Source organism: Mytilus galloprovincialis, chromosome 2 (genome assembly GCF_965363235.1).
Source record: "Mytilus galloprovincialis chromosome 2, xbMytGall1.hap1.1, whole genome shotgun sequence".
NCBI lineage: Eukaryota > Metazoa > Mollusca > Bivalvia > Mytilida > Mytilidae > Mytilus > Mytilus galloprovincialis.
Window position 1 is genome coordinate 78,673,670 of NC_134839.1, and position 25,621 is coordinate 78,699,290.

General features: G+C 32.1%; 2 protein-coding genes across 4 annotated transcripts in view; both read right to left on the reverse strand.

Annotated features, from left to right (window-relative positions):
- Positions 1-363: 363 nt before the first annotated feature.
- LOC143064482 (signal transducer and activator of transcription 5A-like) overlaps positions 364-25,621 on the reverse strand; it is a 71,056-nt gene continuing 45,798 nt past the window's right edge. For all 3 annotated transcript variants that reach the window (XM_076237338.1, XM_076237336.1, XM_076237335.1), the window contains exons 20-22: positions 23,487-23,550; positions 6,253-6,384; positions 364-704 (exon numbers count right to left, since the gene is read on the reverse strand). In XM_076237338.1, coding sequence (XP_076093453.1) covers positions 566-704; positions 6,253-6,384; positions 23,487-23,550 — 335 coding nt within the window. In that variant the 3' untranslated portion in view covers positions 364-565. The remainder of the gene's footprint in view (positions 705-6,252; positions 6,385-23,486; positions 23,551-25,621) is intronic.
- LOC143062422 (5-hydroxytryptamine receptor 4-like) lies at positions 11,916-16,361 on the reverse strand. The gene has a single exon (XM_076234119.1). It carries the CDS (start codon positions 14,694-14,696, stop codon positions 13,692-13,694), a length of 1,005 nt encoding a protein of 334 aa, XP_076090234.1. The 5' UTR covers positions 14,697-16,361; the 3' UTR covers positions 11,916-13,691.

Sequence of the window (25,621 nt, forward strand, 5' to 3'; positions counted from 1 at the left end):
CATACCGCCCATAAGAGTCTAACATATTCAAAATCTATGTCTCAAAATTTCACCACTAACAGTCTCAGATATTCAAAATCTATGTCTCAAAATTTCACCACTAACAGTCTCAGATATTCAAAATCTATGTCTCAAAATTTCAAAATTGTACATTCAATTACTCCAAAATTAACCAAATTTTATCTTTAGTATTAGCAACTTAAAACTACAGTATGGCTTGAAATCAATTAATCTTAAAGGGACTGACATGTCTGCAAGGTCTGTTCTAAAACCATGACCTGGGATGAGGGAAATGGACATTTGTTTTATAGTCATCTTAAATAAATTTGATAAATGTGAATGACTGACCAATGCCATATTAAATAATGATGGTTATTGTTATTTTTGTTGGTAACATTTTACTACAAGAGGAACATCACACTAATTCAACGAACAATAATAAGTTTTCAAAGACTCAATATTCTTAAAGCATGAATTAATTGTTGTTTTTTTCTTGTTACTGGGTACATTCTTTCACCATAATCCAATTTTGATTATTGTTTTAATAACACAGACATCATATATGTTAATTATTAGCCATCATGCTAGGCAATATTTCCATGAGACTCATGTCATTCAGATTATCAGCATTATAATCCAGACTAATGAATGCATCCAGCATGTCATCTTCATTTGCCTCAGCTATTGCACCAAGATCCATTAAACTAAAATAAAACAAATTTGTGATCAATAAAGCTCTCCAATACATTCTATGTAATATCTCGGAACAGTATATCTAATATATAGATATAAGAAGATGTTGTATGAGTGCTAATGAGACAATTCTCCATCCAAGTCACAATTTATAAAAGTAAACCATTATAATGTTCCTGGTAATATGAACAGTGTTTTTTAGTTTGTTGGTGAAATTTGTTTGTTCTCCATGTACAATTACACAAATATCTAATATCATTTTACTACAACTTCACTCAATTAAATAATGGGATTTCAATTTCATAGCATTATTACGTGAATACCACTGTCACTCTAATATAATTATAATTAATTTAACTATTGTCAGTTTATTGTCTTAATTTTGTATGCCATAACCATTTAATGTAAATGTGTTTGTGCTAATAAATATTGTCTATTGTCTATTGTCTATTATTTGTATACAACATTTTCTGAATTCTTAATAATTAAACTTGCATCATTGTCCATTGTTTAACAAATTCCAATAGAAAAAAAACACACAAAAATATCTGTTAAAGGCAGTTTAAAATGTCAGACGAGAGCTTACATATTTTGATTAAAAAATAAATATATGGTTTCTATAAACATTTGCCTAAAATAAGGGGGATAATTTGCTGCTTCCAATTTAATAGCCGGTTTAATATGTCATTTCTGGTGTCTGACAATAGCTTTACTTAATACTGATTAAAAAAATATATGTTTTCTATACACTTTTGCTTAAAATAAGGGAACAACATTATTCATAACAACCTGAGAATAAAATAAGTAATTTGGTGAAATAATTTTGTTGTAAACTTTCACGGTTGCGAAGAAGTCACTGCGCTTAAACGGCTGTGGGTAACTTAAGTTACCCACAGCCCAAGATGGAGCCGCCTTGCGTCGGTTAGATACTTTTCTTCTATAGAATAACAGTACCACAAATGCATAAATTAAACAACTGAATTTAAAAGTTGTATTAATCGTTTAGGGAAACCCCTAAACTAGAAAGGTGATTAAATTCTACAAAATAAATGATCACAGCACGATTTTAAAAAACACTTAGGCTGTCCGTAACTTCAAAACAACTTGTCTGTAACTTTTTTCATCATACCAATAGAGATGTCCGTAACTTTCAAAGAATCGACATACGCGGATGTAATGTTTAAACTGATGATAGAGATGGCATCGAATACATATTCACAAAACGAAGTAGATGTCTAGTATGATATAATTCATTGTATCGATGGAAGACAAAATTGGGAAAAATATGAAAAAAATCACGATAAATCCACAAAACTCGGGTCTCATTTTGTATAACGTCGGGGTACCTGAATCGCCTAGTTCGGAGGGTTGTTTCCGATCATAGCAGATAAACTGTTGAAACATCATTGTTCGTTTTTATTTTTGAACAAGTAGACTACACAAGTATTTTTTACACATACATGTAGCATGTATACACTAACTGATTTTCTGCCAGCAACGACAAGGGTAGTGTGAATCCGGGATTTTGGAGGGGAACCCAAATTGCCCAGGCATGCAGTGGATAGACTATACGAGACTTTAGTGCACAAACTTTTTCCGTCTTTTTGAAAAAGCCAAAAATACTTTTCTCTCATCCCCACAAAAACAAATCCCATCAGCATTGACAGTAAAATAAAAGGGGTGTCAATCTGGACACACTGGGACGTTGCGCACAGTGATATTGCGGCACCCTGGCCAAGATTTACAGTACATGGGAAAACTTAAAAAAAGGACATTTTGTATAAATGAATAAACCTAGTTTTACAGCTAGCTGCATATTTCATTTGTATGCAAGTTGCATTAAATCTCATTAAACTGAATAAAACTAAAAGACACAATAGGTAAAAGTCAGTGACAATAAAAGGAAAAGAGCAGTCAACATAGTGTAACAATTCGACATAGTATATAAAAATATAAATAACTACGAAGGACAACAGGGTAATTTAATAGTCTAACAACCCCTGATAACATACAAAGAGAGAAAAAAAAACATACTAGGAAACATATTCAAAAAATCATAACACTATAACTAACTGGTGGGATGTATAAATACCGAGCCGCGTCAAAGAGTATTCATCAAAATACACATAGAAAGAAACAGAGGTGAAGGTAAACCGCAAACATATAATTAAACTCAAAACATTAAAGAGTATGGAAAAGCCTTCGTCTGACAAGCGAAAAACGTCGATAAGACGCACATCAGTAAATAAAAGTTCAAACCATAACCAGGATGGAGTACCACAAACCCCACATAAAACGTCTGTGGTGTAAGTATGATGCGTTAATAAAATCACATTTGGTGGTGAATGAGTAGTAAAAACGGCCGCGAAGGTTACAAATATGATGTTAATTGTCTTCTAATTGTTGAAATTATAATTCTTAAAATTTTAAATCAAAAGTTACCCACATCTGAAAATAAAGTTACGGACAGTCTGCTTAGTTTCGATCAAAAAGTTACGGACATCTAATGCATTTTTTAAAGTTGACCTTGCGCTTTGGTGAACTCTATATTAACAAATTTATTGTAATTGTTAGTCATTTCTTTATTCAATAATCCTATAAATATTTACATTCTGCATGAAAAACGTCGCAAAAGGTACATTTTGTATGAATTAAATATCAACGAGTTTAGAGTCTGCCATCTTGGGCTGTGGGTAACTTAAGTTACCCAAAGCCGTTTAAGCACAGTGAGAAGTTATACCTACAAGAAAAGTACAGTTATGGGTGTTTTTCATTCATTGTCTTAAACATGATTTAACTAGATGCTCTAAAGAGCCTGTGTCGCTCACCTTGGTCTATGTGAATATTAAACAAAGGAAGCAGATGGATTCATGTCAAAATTGTGTTTTGGTGATGGTGATGTGTTTGTACATCTTACTTTACTGAACATTCTTGCTGCTTACAATTATCTCTATCTATAATGAACTTGGCCCAGTAGTTTCAGTGGAAAATGTTAGTTAAAATTTACAAATTTTATAAAAATTGTTAAAAATTGACTATAAAGGACAGTAACTCCTTAGGGGTCAATTGACCATTTCCGTCATGTTGACTTATTTGTAAATCTTACTTTGCTTAACATTATTGATGTTTACAGTTTATCTCTATCTATAATAATATTCAAGATAATAACCAAAAACAGCAAAATTTCCTTAAAATTACCAATTCAGGGGCAGCAACCCAACAACTGGTTGTCAGATTCATCTGAAAATTTCAGGGCAGATAGATCTTGACCTGATAAACAAATTCACGCCATGTCAGATTTGCTCTAAAGGCTGCGGTTTCAGAGTTATAAGCCAAAATCTACATTTCACCCCTATGTTCTATTTTTAGCCATGGCGGCCATCTTGGTTGGTTGGTTTACTAGATACCCTAATAATGATTTTGGCCATGTTTGGTTAAATTTGGCCCAGCAGTTTCAGAGGAGAAGATTTTTGTAAAAGTTAACGACGCCGGACGCCAAGTGATGAGAAAAGCTCAATTGGCCCTTCAGGCCAGGTGAGCTAAAAATGGTTTATTTCAGTTAAGTTGTTTCACATTTGTATTTTTTTTTATAGCTGATTATGCAGCATAAGTTTTGCTCATTGTTGAAGACTGTACAGTTACCCAGATTTTTTAAAACTTTTATGTCATTTGGTCTCTGGTGGAGATTTATATATGACTAACTTATTAGTATTCGTTACATTAGATGCTGGTGTTGAGATGGTTGACTAAATATTGACTGTTTTTTCTTATTTGATATAAGGAAGTACTGGTAACATGAGCTTTTGGTGTTGAGATATATCAATTGTATGACTTACTTGTTATTGGTACTGGTTACATTTGATCCTGGTGTTGAGATTGGTTGACTGTATGACTTACTTGTTATTGGTACTGGTTACATTTGATCATGGTGTTGAGATTGGTCGACTGTATGACTTACTTGTTATTGGTACTGGTTACATTTGATCCTGGTGTTGAGATTGGTTGACTGTATGACTTACTTGTTATTGGTACTGGTTACATTTGATCCTGGTGTTGAGATTGGTTGACTTAATGACTTACTTGTTATTGGTACTGGTTACATTTGATCCTGGTGTTGAGATAGGTTGACTGTATATTGACTGTATGACTTACTTGTTATTGGTACTGGTTACATTTGATCCTGGTGTTGAGATAGGTTGACTGTATGACTTACTTGTTATTGGTACTGGTTACATTTGATCCTGGTGTTGAGATAGGTTGACTGTATGACTTACTTGTTATTGGTACTGGTTACATTTGATCCTGGTGTTGAGATAGGTTGACTGTATATTGACTGTATGACTTACTTGTTATTGGTACTAGTTACATTTGATCCTGGTGTTGAGATTGGTTAACTGTATGACTTATTTGTTATTGGTACTGGTTACATTTGATCCTGATGTTGAGATAGGTTGACTGTATGACTTACTTGTTATTGGTACGGGTTACATTTGATCCTGGTGTTGAGATAGGTTGACTGTTTATTGACTGTATGACTTACTTGTTATTGGTACTGGTTACATTTGATCCTGGTGTTGTGATTGGTTGACTGTTTGACTTACTTGTTATTGGTACTAGTTACATTTGATCCTGGTGTTGAGATTGGTTGACTGTATGACTTACTTGTTATTGGTACTAGTTACATTTGATCCTGGTGTTGAGAAAGGTTGACTGTATGACTTACTTGTTATTGGTACTGGTTACATTTGATCCTGATGTTGAGATAGGTTGACTGTATGACTTACTTGTTATTGGTACTGGTTACATTTGTTCCGGTGTTGAGATAGGTTGACTGTATATTGACTGTATGACTTACTTGTTATTGGTACTGGTTACATTTGATCCTGGTGTTGAGATTGGTTGACTGTATGACTTACTTGTTATTGGTACTAGTTACATTTGATCCTGGTGTTGAGATTGGTTGACTGTATGACTTACTTGTTATTGGTACGGGTTACATTTGATCCTGGTATTGAGATAGGTTGACTGTATATTGACTGTACGACTTACTTGTTATTGGTACTGGTTACATTTGATCCTGGTGTTGAGATTGGTTGACTGTATGACTTACTTGTTATTGGTACTAGTTACATGTGATCCTGGTGTTGAGAAAGGTTGACTGTATATTGACTGTATGACTTATTTGTTATTGGTACTGGTTACATTTGATCCTGGTGTTGAGATTGGTTGACTGTATGACTTACTTGTTATTGGTACTGGTTACAATTGATCCTGGTGTTGAGATAAGTTGACTGTATGAGTAACTTGTTATTGGTACTAGTTACATTTGATCCTGGTGGTGAGAAAGGTTGACTGTATATTGACTGTATAACTTATTTGTTATTGGTACTGGTTACATTTGATCTTGGTGTTGAGATTGGTTGACTGTATGACTTACTTGTTATTGGTACTGGTTACATTTGATCCTGGTGTTGAGATAGGTTGACTGTAGGACTTACTTGTTATTGGTACTGGTTACATTTGATCCTGGTGTTGAGATTGGTTGACTGTATGACTTACTTGTTATTGGTACTGGTTACATTTGATCCTGGTGTTGAGATAGGTTGACTGTATATACTGGCTGGCGAGTCTGGACCATTGTAAATGGCTTGAGGTGTTGAAGGGTTATCATAGTTCATAGGTGCAGCACCACTGAAAATAAATAATTTTATTTAGCAGAGATAGTAAACTGATTTTTATGCCCCATTTATTATGCCCCATCCATGTACTAGGGTCCAGGGACACATTCTTGTTTATTGTATAATTAGGATAAATCTTGTTTCAATATTTATAATTCAAAGTAATTTTATCCTCTGACAAATAAACTTGAGAAGATAAAGAAAATGTGCTATGAAAACATTGAATTATCTTGAGTAATGACCTTTGACATTCAAAATAAAACAGGATTAAAAACACGTTTCTGTATCAAACTTCACCAGGAGTTCTTAAAACCAAACCATATAATGCTGAAGGATGTCATGATATAATGAAATACACAGTACCATGCTTTTAAAGTGCAGTAGACAAATTTGGTCTCTTATGAAAGGTTATTTGTGTAGCTGGTTTGGTAAAATGTCAAATTTGATAACAATTCATATGGAAAGCAGCACCAAAGACAATTCTTAGCATTGTTCAAAGTACCTTTACTTTAAACATAAAAAGCAAATCATCTCAAATTCATGTGGAAAAAATTAATTCGCACTGAAATGAATTTGCACATATATTGTTTATGCTGCAAATTTATGCATAACAAGAATGTGTCCCTAGTACACAGATGCCCTATCCGCACTATCATTTTCTATGTTCAGTGGACCCTGAAAATGAGGGGAGATCTCTAATTTGGCATTAAATTTAGAAAAATCATATCATAGGGAGCATGTTCATTTTAAAAAAAAAATTTTTTTTTATATAAATTAGGCTGTTAGTTTTCTCGTTTGAATTGTTTTACATTGTCATATCAGGGGCTTTTATAGCTGACTATGCGGTATGGGCTTTGCTCATTGTTAAAGGCTTTACGGTGACCTATAGTTGTTAATGTCTGTGTCATTTTGGTTTCTTGTGGACAGTTGTCTCATTGGCAATCATACCTCATCTTCTTTTTTATATGTGTACTAAGTTTCTAGTTGATTGGACTTCAACTTCATCAAAAACTACCTCAACCAAAAACTTCAACCTGAAGCGGGACAGACAGATGAACGAACAAACTGATGAACGAACAAACAGACACACAGACCAGAAAACATAATGCCCATGACTGGGACATAAAAAATGTATCAAGGTGGCACAATTTATATTGGTCAAGCTAATGCAGTTCATAGAGAGAGAAGAGAAACATTGTAACTTATGTCACCAAACAAAGGGACAATTTTTCCCTCCCTTGTTTTTTCCCCTTTGTGCAACACCCCATGATATGGCAGGACAACAATTGGGCTATTGTCAAACAAACTGCTAATAAATTGACATAATATAAAATAAATAAGCTACAAATTGTTGTACTAGAAATTACTGGTTTAATGTGCAAACAATTAACCCACAAGAAATTTAAATCTGTTGTAAATATCAGTTGGAGGATTGTATAAAAGTATTAACCAATGAAATATAAATACTATTCCCCCTCTACAGGGAGATAAAAAGTATTTTTTGTTAGGTTTTCTCAAAAGAATTATTTCACATTTTTTTATGTTAGGGCCTTTTATAGTGGACTATACATTATGAAGTTTTCACAGTATTTAATGTTGTACAGTGGCCTATAATTGCTTACATCCATTTCATTTGAACTCTGGTGGATAGTTGTCTTATTGACAATCATACCACATCTCCTAATTTTTACATTTATTATGTTCAGGTCCAACCATTTATGTAAACTAAGCCAGTTATATAAAATGTTTGTACAGTTCATTTTATGAAATTACTTAAGCTCATGACATCTTCTTGGGTAAATCAAATTAGCACCTGATCAATACTGAAATTCAAGGATGAGTTAATTAATACCATGTGTGCCATCTGATCACTGACCAGGATTCTTTATGTTTCTTTATCATTATACCTATGAAGTATAATGGGATTAAGGGCATACGATACAGTTTTGAACCTGTATTTACAAGTTGATGAAAATTTGCATATAGGCTATTTTTTATCTGATTAAATCAAATATGTAATAAAAAATATACCTTCATGTGCTACTTTTTGAGTAAAATGAGGTTGAAATTTTGTATTTTTGCTCAAAATTCAGATTTGTGTAAGTATTTTCTTTTTCGAAAGAAAGACATAACTTTTTTGTTTTAAAAGATAAACACAACTTGTTTTTTGTTAAATAATCGGTAATTTCTGTATTTTATAAGTATCATTAAAAATTATGCAATTTTTATTCCGAAATAACTCTATATTTATCAAATGTTCATGAATAGAGGAAAAAACGTCATTTTTTGCTGCATGTTTATCAAAATTTTTAAAAAATGCGCTATTTACAGTTTTATAAAATTTGGGTCACATAATCTCCTTGCAAAATGAAACAAATTGCTGTTTTAAAAAATAGGGGTCCATGCACTCGTTTTCAAATTAAAACAGTTTGAATGATAAAAATCAGTCGAAAAATGCATCTTTTCCCGATATGTCATAGTTTGACGTCGCGAAAATAACATTTAACGTTAGCAACGTCATTACCTTCCCTGTAACTGTATCGTATGCCCTTAAGTCTAAGAATGTCTTCAAAAGGGAAATTTGATAAGAATAACAACTAGAGGTTCTAAAGAGCCTGTGTCGCTCATCTTGGTCTATGTGTATATTAAACAACAGATACAGATGGATTCATGGCAAAACTGTGTTTTGGTGATCATGTGATGTGTTTGTAGATCTTACTTTACTGAACATTCTTGCTACTTACAATTATCTCTATCTAAAATAAACTTGGCCACTTAGTTATAGAGGAAAATATTTTGCAAAATATTATTTGAAAATTGTTAAAAATTGACCATAAAGGGCAATAATTCCTAAAGGGGTCAACTGACCATTTTGGTCACAGGCCATTCATTAGCAGGCGGTACCCGGTACTTTTACCCTCCTATGCTATTGACAAGTACTGCCTAAATGTAGGAATTTTTATATAAGATATTCATGGAATAAAAAGAAAAGTACCACCTAGAAACATGGAAAGTACCAGTCAACATAAAAGATAATGAAACCCCTGGCACAGTCATGTTGACTTATTTGTAGATCTTACTTTGCTGAACATTATTGCTGTTAACAGTTTATCTTTATCTATAATAATATTCAAGATAATAACCAAAAACGGCAAAATTTCCTTAAAATTACCAATTCAGGGACAGCAACCTAACATCGGGTTGTCCGATTCATCTGAAAATATATAGATAGATCTTGACCTGATAAACAATTTTACCCCATGTCACATTTGCTCCAAATGCTTTGGTTTCAAAGATATTAACCAAAATCTACATTTTACCCCTATGTTCTATTTTTAGCCATGGCGACCATCTTGGTTATCAGCCGTGTCACTGGACACATTTTTTATATTAGATACCCCAATGATGATTGTGGTCAAGTTTAGTTTAATTTGGCAGAGTGGTTTTAGGGGAGAAGATTTTTGTAAAAAGTTAACAACAACGGACAACGACAGATGATGGATGCCAAGTGATGAAAAAAGCTCACTTGGCCCTTTGGGCCAGGTGAACTAAAAATAGCTTCTAGCTGCTACATCTTACATCTGATTAGTCTAGACCAATTTCATAGGTAGGACTTGTTTCTAGCAAACGGCTTACGCCGTTAGCCGTCGGCAAACCGGCATGACACTTGTTTGTAAAAATATTCAGCACTGCGCATGCCCGGCTTACGCCGCTCGAGCCGGTTTGATTTGACCGGCTAAGCGGCGAAAAACATGGCTGACTGTTGTAAGAACCGAATTTGTTCATTTAAAACTGTATTGTTATCATCGCGAAATAGCCAAAACGCGCTAAAAACGACATAAAACCTAACTAAACAAACTAACATTTGTATTTATATACTGTACTAGAATTGCCGAGGTCTCAAGGAAGATAAGTATTTGTAACTAATTGTAGTCACCCTTTATAAATAAAATATTTATTGTTATTATTATTATCATATTTATCCTGTCGTTAATTGTTAATTATAAATAATTGAGCAACGTATAAATGCTTTGTCGCTCTTGAGAACGTTTTTGTTACAGTTGTGAACGTTTAATAAATATCACAATTCAGTCTGTAAAAGATATAGTTGCAATTTTCCTTCTTCATCTATCTCAAACAGCTGGAATAGGCCATAACCTATTATAGCTGGTAGTAATGGTCCTTGGGTAGCCATGTTAGATTTGCCGGTATATAAGCCGTTCCACTTGTTTCTCGCACGAATAGGCGTACGCCGGTCACATGACCGGCGCATGACCGGCTTACTAGAAACAAGTGCGCCCATATATTTTCACTGGTCTTACTTTGTTAAGCTGAATTCTGATTATCCATAAAATAAAAAGTGAGTTCTAAATATGTTGTTTATATCAGACTTACCTTAATACTTATTTTCAATAATACTAACAAACAATTATTTTTCACTTGTCTTTGAAATTCATACTGGTAATCAAAAACAGAAAAAAAATTACCACTCAACCCTAATAGGCCAAAACGGGGTTAAATGGTTCGTTACTAAGCTAATCAATGGATCAAGGCATTAGGAATACTTGTGAGGATACAATTACTGTAAAAATTCATAAGCATGGCAGATAATTTATTGAACATTAAAAAAAACATTATTTGATCGATTGCTTAACATCCAGTGGCAAATATTCTATGCATGTTCAAGGCAGTTATTTGAGAAAGCCAGCAAAGTTTTATGCTACCAATTTATGCCTATCACATTTTAAATCTAGTTTGATCATGGTTTTCTTTTTTATTGTGCAAAGTTGGGTGTGTTTTTACTGCTGACAAAAGGTATTACAGTAGAAATAAAGAAGAAATAAAATTTCTTCTTCATATTTCAATCATTCTTTACCTGAGTAGATTTGTGAAGAAAAGACATTACAGTTACCATAATTAGACATATATAAAAAGAAGATGTGGTATGATTGCCAATGAGACAACTGTCCACAAGAGACCAAAATGACACAGACATTAACAACTATAGATCACCGTACGGCCTTCACAGAATTACAGGCACATACATAAATAATGTTAGCGGGATCCCAACCCTCCCCTAACCTGGGACAGTGGTATAACAGTACAAAATAAGAACAAATCATTTCTTACAAGATGAAGAAACAAGAATCTTTCCATAGTACATGGATGCCCCACTCACACTATAATTTTTTATGTTCAATGAACCATGAAATTTGGGTAAAAAATAAGAAAGTTCATATCAGAGGAAACATGTGTTGTTACTTTGATGGAGATTTGTCTCATTGGCACTAATACCACATCTTTCTATATCTATGTGTACTAAATTTCAAGTTGATTGGACTTCAATTTCATCAAATACTACCTTGACCAAAAACTTTAACCTAAAGTGGGACAGACAGACAGACATACGAATGGATGAATAGTCAAACAGATGCACAGACCAAAAAAACATAATGCCCCTAGTTTTTATGTAAATTTCAATTCTCAAAGATAAAATTTGGATTATGTTGAAACAAAATATATATGTTTTTCTACATTGACTTCTAATAACACTTAATAAATTGAATCTATATTTCATCTTGAATACATGATTTTTTGGGGGTTTGAACTAGATTTCAGTAACTGGAAGTATCCTCATCTCAGTATGTTAAGTCTATAGTTTTTTCTTAGTTGTTTTGGTCCTTTTTATGGATCTAATGACTCAACCCTTTTCAACTGATTTTTTTAATTTGTTTTTAGGTTGTGTTTGTTAATATACAAGTTAAAGTAAACAAAAAGAAGAATATGAAAGTAACTTAAAACGTGTCACAGAGTATACTTAATAAGATGGAATTTGGTGCATTTTAACAATAAGATATGACCGATACTTGCTGATAAAAATGCAACAAAAAAGATTTTAAAGACAGACAACCATACATACAGAGATAGACCAGTTTACCCCTCATCCAAGGGTATAACAAGTATTGACTATTAATTCATCTGGCTAAGAAAGACAAATAAATGACCACTGCATTTTGAATTGTTTGAACTGGCACTTTTGATTTTGGTTCCATATTTTTAGAAAATCTTTGAAAAATACCAAATAAGTAGAATGGTGAATGTATGTAAGCAAATAAAAATATTTCATTGTAAATCTGACTAAACCCAAAAGCTCAGAAGATAACATATTTATTTCACATCAACAATAATAAAACAATGTGGATAACAATACAGTAATGTATAAAACAACAGATAATTAAGATATATCCACCTTAAATCCAATACATTCTTTTTGCACTTCCACGACTTGACTGTTGTTTTCTGTAGCAGTTTGCCAAAATTTCTGACCAGTTGAACAGTTTGGTTTGATAAAACAACTGAAATTGGTCAGAATTTGGAATAAACTGCCATAGATGGATAGCACCATTAACAGTCAAGTTACAGTAAAATGATTTCAAGTTCATAGTTAAATCATCTTTACAAAAAGAATAGTTTGATGCACAATGCCAATTTATATGACTCTTTTAACATTGAAATATCCTTTATCAAAGAACTCAAATGAACTAATTCTACCAAAACCAATTTACTAATGCTGTTTCACATGTTTTATTTCCCTTTAATGAGAACTGTCTTACAAAGGTGCAATTTGAGAATTCTATCCAACAAAATACCATATCAATGTCAGTTCTATTAGACATTATTTAAGGAGAAATAATCAGTTTAATATTCTACATCAGTTAATACCTAATGAATCTTCATAAACTTCAGCCATAACTTGACAAATGATTTAGGATAGGAGAAATATTGATTATAAATATAGTACATATATATTCTTGTAGTTATGATATGAGCTATTAAAGGGTAAAAATTTAGTATATGATAGTTGATTTATATATAGTACCAGTGGCAGCTCCAGACCTTTTTATGAGGAGGGCCCACTGACTGACCTAAAGGGGGCTCCAGTCATGCTTCCCTATATAATCAACCATTTTTTCCCAAAAAAAACAGGGAGGCCGGCCCCCCAGGGCCCCCTGAATTTGCCTATGAGTACCATAAGAAATTGATCGCAAGGAGGGTTATGTTGGATGAATTAAATTAATGCATGTAAAAAGAAATCCTATTTTAACCAAACACTGCATAGAAGAGTAATTCAGAACAATAAAACATAAGATAGCAACTTGGAAAAAAGCACTGTGAGAGTGATCAAACCAATATCAAACCAGTATCACTACTTACGATTATTGTTGAAGCAACTTGTATAAAGTAAAGGAAAATTTGATTCATGTGTAGCACTTTGGGCATGAATAACTTCTGTTTTTCACCTGAAGTTATAAGTACTTATCAATCTGAAAAGTTGTGACTGTTACTTCTTTCCTGTTCAGCAGATGATCCTTGCCTCAATGACAACCTGAATGACCTGTGTCTCAAACAATAAATGATAGGATTTGTAAAAGAATTTGTCAAACCAAGCAACAGTATGACTTCATAAGCCAATATTGGCAATTCACACTCTTTACATACCACTCGTAAAACTATAGTAATAAAAAATGGAAACCAACAAAACACAAAGCAAGTCAAAACCAAACATAGAGTCGACACCATTTTCCTTAGGGCCTTGTAAATGTTTTTCTGACGAGTTTGAGAACTAGAGCTTGTTAATCTGATTCTTTGTACAATTTCTCTTTTAAAGCATTTTTTTACAGAAAGAAACATTTTGACATACATAACTGACAAAAGGCAGAAAGGGCTGAAAACTCCTAATATTATTGCCCAAAACAGAAACTGACCATTATAAACATTGTAATAGGAGCAGATCAGGAAATCTCTTTTCATGAAAATGAAAGAAAACAGACTGATGAGAAAACTTGTCAGCCAAATTCCAGCAATTGTCACTGAAAGTATAACTCTGAAATTGACCTTAACAAAAGACTTGTGATACATTGGGTGGCAAATAGCAATGTAACGTTCAGTTGTCATGGCAACAATATTCAAAATTGAGGCTGAAGTTAGAAACAATGATGTCATTAATGAACCGAAGCACATAGGATGTGATATAAATAGATCAACATGATGAAGCCACAATAGATACAAAGGAATAGAGGTAATACCAGTCAGAAGATCTGAAACAACCAGAGATGACAACAAATACATACTCTTACGAAGTTTTGATAGAATTATAAAAATAACCCACACATTCCCAATTATGATGAAAATGTCAATAATAGCCAAATACGCAGTGGCTAATACCTTATAATAATCTGGAAAGTGATAATTAGTATCTTTGAAGTCCAATCCATCATTCTGAATGTTTGAAAGGTTCAATGGTATAACTATAGGTTTATCCATCTTTTATAAATGCAAACACTGTCTACTGTTTACTGTGATAGAGTAATAATTTACTTCAGATTTATTGTCTGAGATATTTAAGTCCAAGCAGTTAAAATATCACAACTCATACCTTTGGCTTATAACTTTTTGCAAATATTTTCTGTCAGTAATTTTCACCTTATACCACATATACTGATATTTATATACTGCTATTTATATTCACTGAAATATAGATGTTATTATATTCCTTTTTAAAGATCACTCCAGTTCATGTCAAATTAACTAAAACAAGCAACAGTTAGAAAAGCTGTTATACTGTCAATTGAGCATTACATTGAAGCTGCTTCTTTAATGAAGACTCTGCATCACGATATTTTTCTATGTCTTTTTGTCTAATGTATCTGTACAGAATTTGAACAATATAAGTAGTTCACAAATAAGAAATTAGGTACTCCAATTTCTCTTGACTTGTCCTTCACAACATATCAAGTCTAACACTTTCAGTTATAAATTCTGATGTCCGTGAGTTCCATGATAAGAAAGGTCAGGAAATTTATTCCTTATAAGCCAACATCAAATATTAATATATTGTCTGATAACTTTTTAAGTCAAGATGACATTGACTGAAATCCTAGCAGCTGTTTTGTGACAGTAATTGTGAATAATTATCAATAAAGAAATGTTTTAACACTTTTAGCTATATCTTAAATAGAAGTGTTCAAGTAACGACAAATGCATTCAGCAATATTGGCGTATACCATTGCATGAAATGATTTGTAGTCCATGTAAACATTAATGATGTCCAATCAATAGTATCGGTTCCAAGATAAAATTTTCAAATTATAATCTTGTCAGTGGCACAATTCATGATCTTATCCATATAGCAAATATTAAAAATCCAATAAATAGCCAGTTGTTGGAAAAATTACGATATCATCTTGAAAAGAAAGGAAAGTGTCGCAAGATGTGTGATTTAATCTGTCAATCAAATGAAACTAGAACCTGATAGGTCAGATAACTAGGATATGTAAATTACTGGCAGTTTAAAATAACACCTGACCAATGGTCACATCAGGCAAAAAAGACTCTTTGAAAATACAAATAATGTTTAGAATAATAGAGTGACTGAACCAAATACTGATAGACTTTAATTTATAGATCAGAGCATACATGTACATGTAATGTACTTATTAACAAACAACTGTTTCCAGAAATTGCAGCAAAAATGCAGTTTTAAATAATGTATACATGTATATAAAACATAACTTGAAAAGATTTTTTAAAACTCCTCTGATTATAAAATTTAATACTATACAATTTCAAATTCAAAGCACTTCACAGATGACCAAAGATGGAGCAACACATTTCCAGAAAAAAAAAGGGAGTAATTATAGAATATATCTCTTCTCTAGAAAGGTCAAACCTTTCCACAGAAGAGAAAACTTATACTTTACCATTGTTTTGCTGTAGGCAAAATTAACTTTACTTATAAGTTTTTTAACTGAAGGATGCAACTGAAAAAGGTTAGATTAACAGCTTAGGAATTAGTGTTATAGGTTTTTTGTTTCATTTCACTACAATAATTGATACTAAAGCATCCGACGACTCCAATTATGTCCACGTTTATTTACATGTGCATATTTAATTGCATTCATGTCAATAAAAGCTGTTCTAGTCTAATTATTTACATTACATTGCCAAATGCTACACACTTACATGACACATATATCTGGTTGATATATTTGATAATGACTGCAGTCTCAAAAATGTGACTTTGGTCTGTCATAATTCTATTACGGAAATTGTCTTATGATTATGAAAATTTTATTTACATAACAAATCATTATGAAACTCATCACTTTTGATTTTGGTCAATATGGACGGAGTTAAGGATAATTTTGTAAATTGTCTGATAGTTATGAAAATTTGATGTTTTTCACAAAATATTGACTGTAAAACATGCTAATTGAAAGCAGAAACCAATTATAAAACATGGGATGCATGATGAGATGTCTCACCTGCTATACTGATATCATTAAATTTTATTTGGATTTCTTGTAATCTTAATGTTATCAAAATTATTGAAGCAATGCATGCATAATATACTAAACTAAGTCATGTATACATGTATTTTATAATTTAATTTAGTTACTTTGAGATGAAGAACAGCAATGAAAGCACTGTTCATTAGCTGTTTGTGTTTTTTTCCCTAAGCAAGTACTGATTTTGTGTCTTGGATGATACCCCATATCTTTTCTTTTCACCAATACCATTTTTTTTTTAAATATTTTAGATGTCAAACAAATGTTGATGTCTTTATGGCATTTTCTATATATAAGGTAATTTTGACATCTTTACCAGTTAGGTTGTAAGAGGAGATGAGGGTTAGACATGAAAGAGACAACAACTGAACAACATAAATAACCAAAAAGACATCAGAAGAAGAACTTTTAGGATAATCAAAAATTCTTTGACACTATATTGACCAAGGTCAGTTGCATGATTTTATAATGGTCTAATAAGTCAATAATATTTTCATAATCATAAGGTAATTTCCACTATAACATTTGGACGACATATTGACCAACAACACATTTTTGAGATTGCTGTCATTTGACATTGATTTACAGAGTAAGTCTGTAGGATTTGGAAATTTAACGAAACCAAAATTGTTTTTTGCTGGTTTAGCTGTTACATGATTAGGTGCGTAGCTACGTTTACGTCAAAACGCCCAGGGGTACACTTGAATTTTGGTAAAAAAATATATTTTAATTTCAATAAACTAAAAAGAACTGGTTAAAATTATATAAGCCTTGTATATCTTTCTTCAATGGCTTGTATAATTGCGAATAAAAGTAACGAAATTTACTTTTTAAAGGTTTCGTATTATAAATTTGTTCATCTTCTGTCAAAGTCTAAATGTACTGTGAATTCTACTTACTTTCCCTTTGTTTAAAGCTACTCATTATCTGTTGAGATTTGCATTTTTGTCAAGCCTGCAACATTTCAGTCGCAAAAGCGAGACATAGTGATCCTAGATTCCGTTGGCCGCGTCAATATTTAGGTTCAGCATGTTGTTTAAAGTTTTTTTTAGATATCAATAACTTTGTCAAATATTCATGGAATTTTACGAAAGTTGGACATATATTTAATTTACTCGTATTTTCTGATAAAAGGAAGTTGTTTTTGCAGTTATATAACTAGTAGATAAAGTCTGGGGTTAGTTTGTTACACATTAAGTAATTTGTCAAACCTTCATCAAATTTTATGAAACTTTAGCAGAAGCTTTTTTATGATTAATGTCTGAAGCAAAATTTTATAAGAATTTTGTTTTCATTTTTCAGTTGATGGACTTATTTTTTCGCAATTAACAGACGGTCTGGTAAATTTGTAAACCTTCATTGATTGTCATATGACTTTGGCAGAAGAAGATCAAGAAAAAATATCTAAGGAAAATGTTAATTTTGTTAAATCCTGTAATGAACTGATAAAAAGATTTTTTTGCGGGAAGTTGTCCTAGACGAGAACTAGAATTCCACGGAAACCTTTGCCAATTTTCATAATACACCTGAAAATCTATTAAAGTTAATTAATTCATGTCCACTTAAGAAAATTGCACATAAAAAGAGGTCTTGGTTGAGTGATTGTTTTACCCCATGGCTCCTTTTAAACATATTTTAAAGTAACTGGTTTGGTCATTTTCTCTAAAACCAATGATCTTTATATCTCAAATCAACAAAATGAATAGATTAAACACAAAAGATAAACAAATTAGACTCTAAGTATGTTGCTATTGATGAGTTTTCAATGACATAAATGTTATCTCATTCTTGATAACTCGTTTCTCGTTAGCCTCTGGGGGCTTTGCCCTTCAAACCCAATACCAACAGGTTATATGACCAGGACCTGATGGGGCCCTCAGACAACTTGCTGAGGTTCGGGCGTACACTTGAAAATGGCCTAGCTATGCCACTGATGATTCTTCAAGAAACTCATAACAGTATCATATTTTTATCAGTTATAATCACATGGAAAGCAAAGAACAAAATCAAAATTTTTAAAATCAACTTTACAATAGGTTTTTTCTTCTTTGATTTTTATTCAACTGTCTGCCATGGGTCACAGTGTCCACGTTGTTATTCAGATTGATTTTTGTTTGTTTTTGTCAGATATATAGCAAAACATGGAACTTTGACATTTCAGTAAACATCAGTTTTATAACCTTAAAAGTAGAAGCAATCCTTGTGGTGATATTTTAAAAGATAAATTTTTATAGAACCTTTTTACATGACTTTTGACACTCTTGACAAGTGTAAATTTTCATTTGTCATAAATTTCAAAAGTTTTTTGCCGTGGTTTATTTTATATAACATGCTCTGTCCATTATTTAAGATCAACCTAATCACCTTCTAATTATTCCCTCGTTATGAAATATTCCGTTTGTATAACAGAAGACTTCTAGAGTCATATCAATACTTGCCCGGGAGAAATCCCCACTAAATCAGGAGAGTTGACAGGTCTGTGGCCTGCTTTCAACGGTACCTGACATAATAATTTAGAAAGGATTCATTAATGATCAGATCTAATTTAATGATGATTGTAAACCGTTTGTGAACATTAATAATTCAAGATAAAAAGAAAAATAAAATATTTACAAAAGAAAAATGTAAATAGGTTTTATAAAAATTAAAAATATAAAAACATTCCTCTAAAGAGATTGTTTCTTTTTTTAAGATTTATCAAACTGACATTTACTGAAATATTTTGCTTTGTTTTTGACAAAAGCAAACAAAAATCAATCTGAAACAGTGGCCACAGTGAACCCTGGTTGACAGACAATCATATAGTTGATTTACCTTAATACTAACAGCATCTGGGAATTTATCTCAATTACTTTAATAAAATTACACAATAAATCAAGAAAATTAGCTCAGGGTTCAGATTAAGGTAACATTTATGACTTAAGTTTCTGAAAAACTGACATAACCAATTGCAAAACAATTGCATGTTTATTATACAACCATAAAACCAGGTTAATGAATTCTATCTGAAGAACATGTGACATAACAGTACTCAAATTGCACCAAATTTACCAAAAGACAGAGGATATCTTACAATTTTTTTTTTAAATTGAAGAAAAAGGTAGTTGTGAGAAAATTAATTCTATCTGTCCATAATAAAAGGGGCACACGTTGTGATCACTACACTGGTGATCACTATACAAATTTTAAATACACAAAAAATACGGGTATGTCTAAACACCGCTCAGGACCTCCTTATAGTCATCGTATCTGCACACAGGATGGATGATATATATTCGTTATACACTTCTTATTTTGAGTTAAATTTTGGTATAATTTGAAATCGAACTTAGGGTGCATTTCTTTCTAACAGAAACGATGCAAACGACTAAGCGCGCACATGTTTTGATCATTTGTTTCTAACATACGTTTGCAAAGTTTACATAAATTTTGACAAACTATGCAATCGCTAAAGATGCGTCAACAGTTTGTCGTTCGTCGTTTGTTAGTAAAAACCCTACATTTGTTTTGAACTTGAACTTGATTAAACGATATATTTTTTCTATGTTTGTAAAAAAACTGTTTACCAACAACATGTGCATGCATAATTGAAAGTTCAAATAGGGTCAGTAAAGATTTATTAAATGTTGTATTTGTTTCTACTTTCGTAGCGTTTAGAAAACAACAACAAACGCCACACAACGTTTACAAAATTTTGGTTAGAAAGAAATGCAGCCTTAGATAGATATCTTAATTCTTATAAAATAATGAGGACACATGTCACTGATTACACAACTGCCGTGAATTATCATATCAACAAAATTGATTGGATTATCTTTATTGTTGTCTGTTGTTTGTTAATTGTGTTGTTAGTACAAGGTGACGTTTAAAATTAATATCACAATGTTTTAAGATTTTCGTATTTTATTAAAATTTTGGTCCATAATTTTTTTTAGTTTTTTTCTTAGTTCAAAAATTAAGTTAAATAATTCTTTCGTATTTTCATATCTCTCTATATTTTACAATGGACTTTAATTGCATTGTTCCATACTAAAACAAGAATGTGTCCATAGTACACGGATGCCCCACTCGCACTATCATTTTACATGTTCACTGGACCGTGAAATTGGGGTCAATACTTTAATTTGGCATTAAAGTTAGAAAGATCATATCATAGTTAACATGTGTACTAAGTTTCAAGTTGATTGGACTTCAACTTCATCAAAAACTACCTTGACCAAAAACTTTAACCTGAGCTTCACACTATCTTCTTCTTTGTTCAGTGGACCATGAAATTGGGGTCAATACTTTAATTTGACATTAAAATTAGAAAGATCATATCATAGGGAACATGTGTACTAAGTTTCAAATTGATTGGACTTCAACTTCATCAAAAACTACCTCGACCAAAAACTTTAACCTGAAGCGGGACGAACGAACGGACGAACGAACGGACGAACGGAGGCACAGACCAGAAAACATAATGCCCCTCTACTATCGTAGGTGGGGCATAAAATACCAATCAAATCCCATGTAGTTAGATGTTTTTTCTCATTTTTATCGACTTGTCCAGTAATTTTATTTCTGAGTAATACAAATGTTTTCAGTAATCCGCATTTAGTAAGATATTTTTCTCTCATTAAGGTCCAGTAATACATGCCTTGGACGAATTTCAATGTGAAAATAAATTCTGAAAAATGGATTTGTCTCCGTTTTCTAAACATAATGATATTTTGGGTATTATTTCTTAACAAAAACGTTGATATTGAAACAAAATGTAATGCGTTAAAACATTCCAATTTTCGTAAAATAGTCATTCAAAAATGGTCGTAACTAAAAGAACAAAAATGTTGAGGATGGTCGTAACGTAAATTTGTGATGGTCGTATTTCTTTATTAAATAAGACTGAATAAGGCAAGGCAAGAGGTTTAAACGTAACTTTTATTATATGAATATATTATAGGATATGTTTGCGAAGTTTTTTTTACTTATACATACAACATATAAATATGAGGGAATACACGTGTATTTAACAATTTTATGCCTTAACGTACAGTAAATAATGTAGTAATACTTAACCCTAATTTAACATACTATTTGGCTTCATGCGAGTTGATTAGTTTTTACTGTTACTCCTAAATGAAGGGAGTTTGGAATACATCAGAACTGTGTATGTTTAATAATTCTTTAGCTTATTTTCTGCATACCATTATCAGAGTAACCAATAATATTGTTTGTAGCAAACCATATATGACATCTGAGTTTATTACTTTTACTTTAAAAATACTTTAATAAAAGTTGTCAAAAAACTTGAGTTACAATCACCTTTCAAAGTTACGACCATCATCCAAAATACTATAGTTGACTTTACGACCACCACACATTTAAGTACTGACCATCATGTCCGAATTTTTGAATGACAATTTTACGAAAATTGGAATGATTTTATGTATAAAATTTGATTTCAATATAAACGCACTCACAATAAGTGTATATGAGACGTTTGACTCAAATGAACCCTTTACAGCACGAAAATCGGAAAAGGAAAACTTATCCCTAGAGTTGCCTATCATTTTCGGATGGTCGTAACTTTACACTTATCACCAGTGATGTATATGGTTTGTTGAGAATAAAGATTAGATATTCAGTGAACTTTGTATTTGTTTATTAACTTGATTTGGAGATAGAGAAAAGAATCACATTGAAAAACAAAAATCAAACTTGTTACAGAAAAAAGGCAACCATAAAATAATATGATTTTTTGTTTTCTTTATTCATGAACTGCAAAACACAACACAATTAATTTACTCATCATGAAAAATAAACTGAAAAAGTACATCGAATAAGTTATTTTTTTTTTCTGTGTATATCCATTTTAAATGTCAACCTGTACTAGCAACACAATCATAAACAGCAATAAAGATAATCCAATCAATTTTGTTGATATGATAATTCACGGCAGTTGTGTAATCAGTGACACGTGCCCTCATTATTTTATAAGAATTAACATGTATCTATCTAAGTTTGATTTCAAATTCTACCAAAATTTAACTCTAAAATGATAAGCGTATAACGAATATATACATCCATCCTGTGTACAGGTACAATGACTATAAAGGGTCCTGAGTGCACTTTGTATGTCCTGGGTGCACTCAGGAGGTCCTGAGCAGTGTTTAGACGTACCGAAAAAAAACTGTTGGAGTTGAAAATGTCACAAACAAGATATCATTCAATGACAAAAATAAGTCAAACTTGTTGTTTATAACAGGTGCAAATTTTTACTTTAAGTGCAGTCAATGTGTATTGTTTGAATAATGAGGAAGGGTAACCACTTGAGCTATAAATGTCACAAACAAAGAAACCTCTACAGCATTCAATGTCATAAAGGGAAATTCTGATAAAAATCACTGAAATCTTTCCTTTGGAAGAGTATATAATTAATCGTACAATGATAATATGCAAATGAGATTATATTTTCCATGACATGTGTGCAAATGAAACAGAAAGATTAACATTGGCAGAAATGTGCACAAGGAATTTTTTAAAAAGAGAGAAGACTCATCACTATCATATCCTTTTACCAACATGAAGATAGCAAAGTACAAAATTAAGTTGTAGAAGTTGTTTTATAAGCTGAAGCTGCTTTTTGCTGCAAAATATATATATATGAAGTATAATACATATTATTTCAGAAAAAAAGGTTGCAGAAAAATTACAAATTACAACAATCATAATAATCCATGATGGAATATACTTTTCATTCTTAACTTGCTGTATAGATACTTACGGTGTAGTGAGTGTGTTGATCAGGTGAGTTTTTATATAGCCCTCTGGGTCTTTAATATCTGGCACTAGAAAATGAAAATACAAATGCATTCAACTAAATTTGAGAATGGAAATGGAGAATATGCCAAACCCGAGAGCAGACAACAGCCGAAGGCCACCAATGGGTCTTCAACGAAGCAAGAAATTCCTGCACCTGGAGGCGTCCTTCAGCTGGCCCCTAAACAAATATGTATACTAGTTCAGTGATAATGGACGTCCTACTAAACTCTAAATTATACACAAGAAACTAAAATTAACCAGATGCTCCGCAGGGCGCAGCTTTATACGACCGCAGAGGTTGAACCCTGAACGGTTGGGGCAAGTATGGACACAACATTCAAGCTGGATTCAGCTCTAAATTTGGATTGTGATTAAATAGTTGACACAGCATAGGTTTCTGACACAGAATGAATGTGGTCCATTGAACTTAAAAAAATTTTTTTGCCTTTGAGCAATTCACTAAGCTGTTGAATATTAATCCTCTCAAAAAAATGTTGAAGAAATTTTCTTTTTATTTATGAAATCTGAAATGAAAAAAATTGACCCCCCAATTTTTTTTTCACATCCCCCTTTCCCTTATTTCAAAACTGATCTCAATTCAAATTTCTAATGAAGTTTGCAACAATAACTACTCATTTAAATACATCATAAAATATTAAAATGTAAAAAAAGTGCTTGTTATCACTGAATGGTAAAGATTGTTTTAATCTATCAGTTGGTAGTAAAAGTGAATATACATTGTATATTGTATAAAACAATGATTTAAGTTGATTCAAGTACTATTCTGGACAAAGAAAGATAACTCCAATTGAAATCCAATTGGAATTTCTTGCTATTGCACAATATTGTGCAATTAGATATTTCTTGCTATTGTGCAATACTGTGCAATTGAAAATATTTGCTATTGCACAATACTGTGCAATTGAAGATTTCTTGCTATTGCACAATACTGTGCAATTGAAGATTTCTTGCTATTGCTGAATACTGTGCAATTGAAAATTTCTTGCTATTGCACAATACTTAATATAATAATTTTGGATCCTGATTTGGACCAACTTGAAAACTGGGCCCATAATCAAAAATCTAAGTACATGTTTAGATTCAGCATATCAAAGAGGCCCAAGAATTCAATTTTTGTTAAAATCAAACTTAGTTTAATTTTGGACCCTTTGGACTTTAATGTAAACCAATTTTAAAACGGGACCAAAAATTAAGAATCTACATACACAGTTAGATTTGGCATATCAAAGAACCTCAATTATTCAATTTTTGATGAAATCAAACAAAGTTTAATTTTGGACCCTTTGGGCCCTTTATTCCTAAACTGTTGGGACCAAAACTCCCAAAATCAATACCAACCTTCCTTTTATGGTCATAAACCTTGTGTTTAAATTTCATAGATTTCTATTTACTTATACTAAAGTTATGGTGCGAAAACCAAGAAAAATGCTTATTTGGGTCCCTTTTTGGCCCCTAATTCCTAAACTGTTGGGACCTAAACTCCCAAAATCAATACCAACCTTCCTTTTGTGGTCATAAACATTGTGTTAAAATTTCATTGATTTCTATTTACTTAAACTAAAGTTATTGTGCGAAAACCAAGAATAATGCTTATTTGGGCCCTTTTTTGGCCCCTAATTCCTAAACTGTTGGAACCAAAACTCCCAAAATCAATCCCAACCTTTCTTTTGTGGTCATAAACCTTGTGTCAAAATTTCATAGATTTCTATTAACTTAAACTAAAGTTATAGTGCGAAAACCAAGAAAATGCTTATTTGGGCCCTTTTTGGCCCCTAATTCCTAAAATGTTGGGACCAAAACTCCCAAAATCAATCCCAACCTTCCTTTTGTGGTCATAAACCTTGTGTTAAAATTTCATAGATTTCTATTCACTTTTACTAAAGTTAGAGTGCGAAAACTAAAAGTATTCGGACGACGACGACGACGACGACGCCAACGTGATAGCAATATACGACGAAAATTTTTTCAAATTTTGCAGTCGTATAAAAATCATACAAGACTAACAAAGGCCAGAGGCTCCTGACTTACGATATGGGCAAACATGTGGCGGGGTTAAACATGTTTTTGAGATCTCAT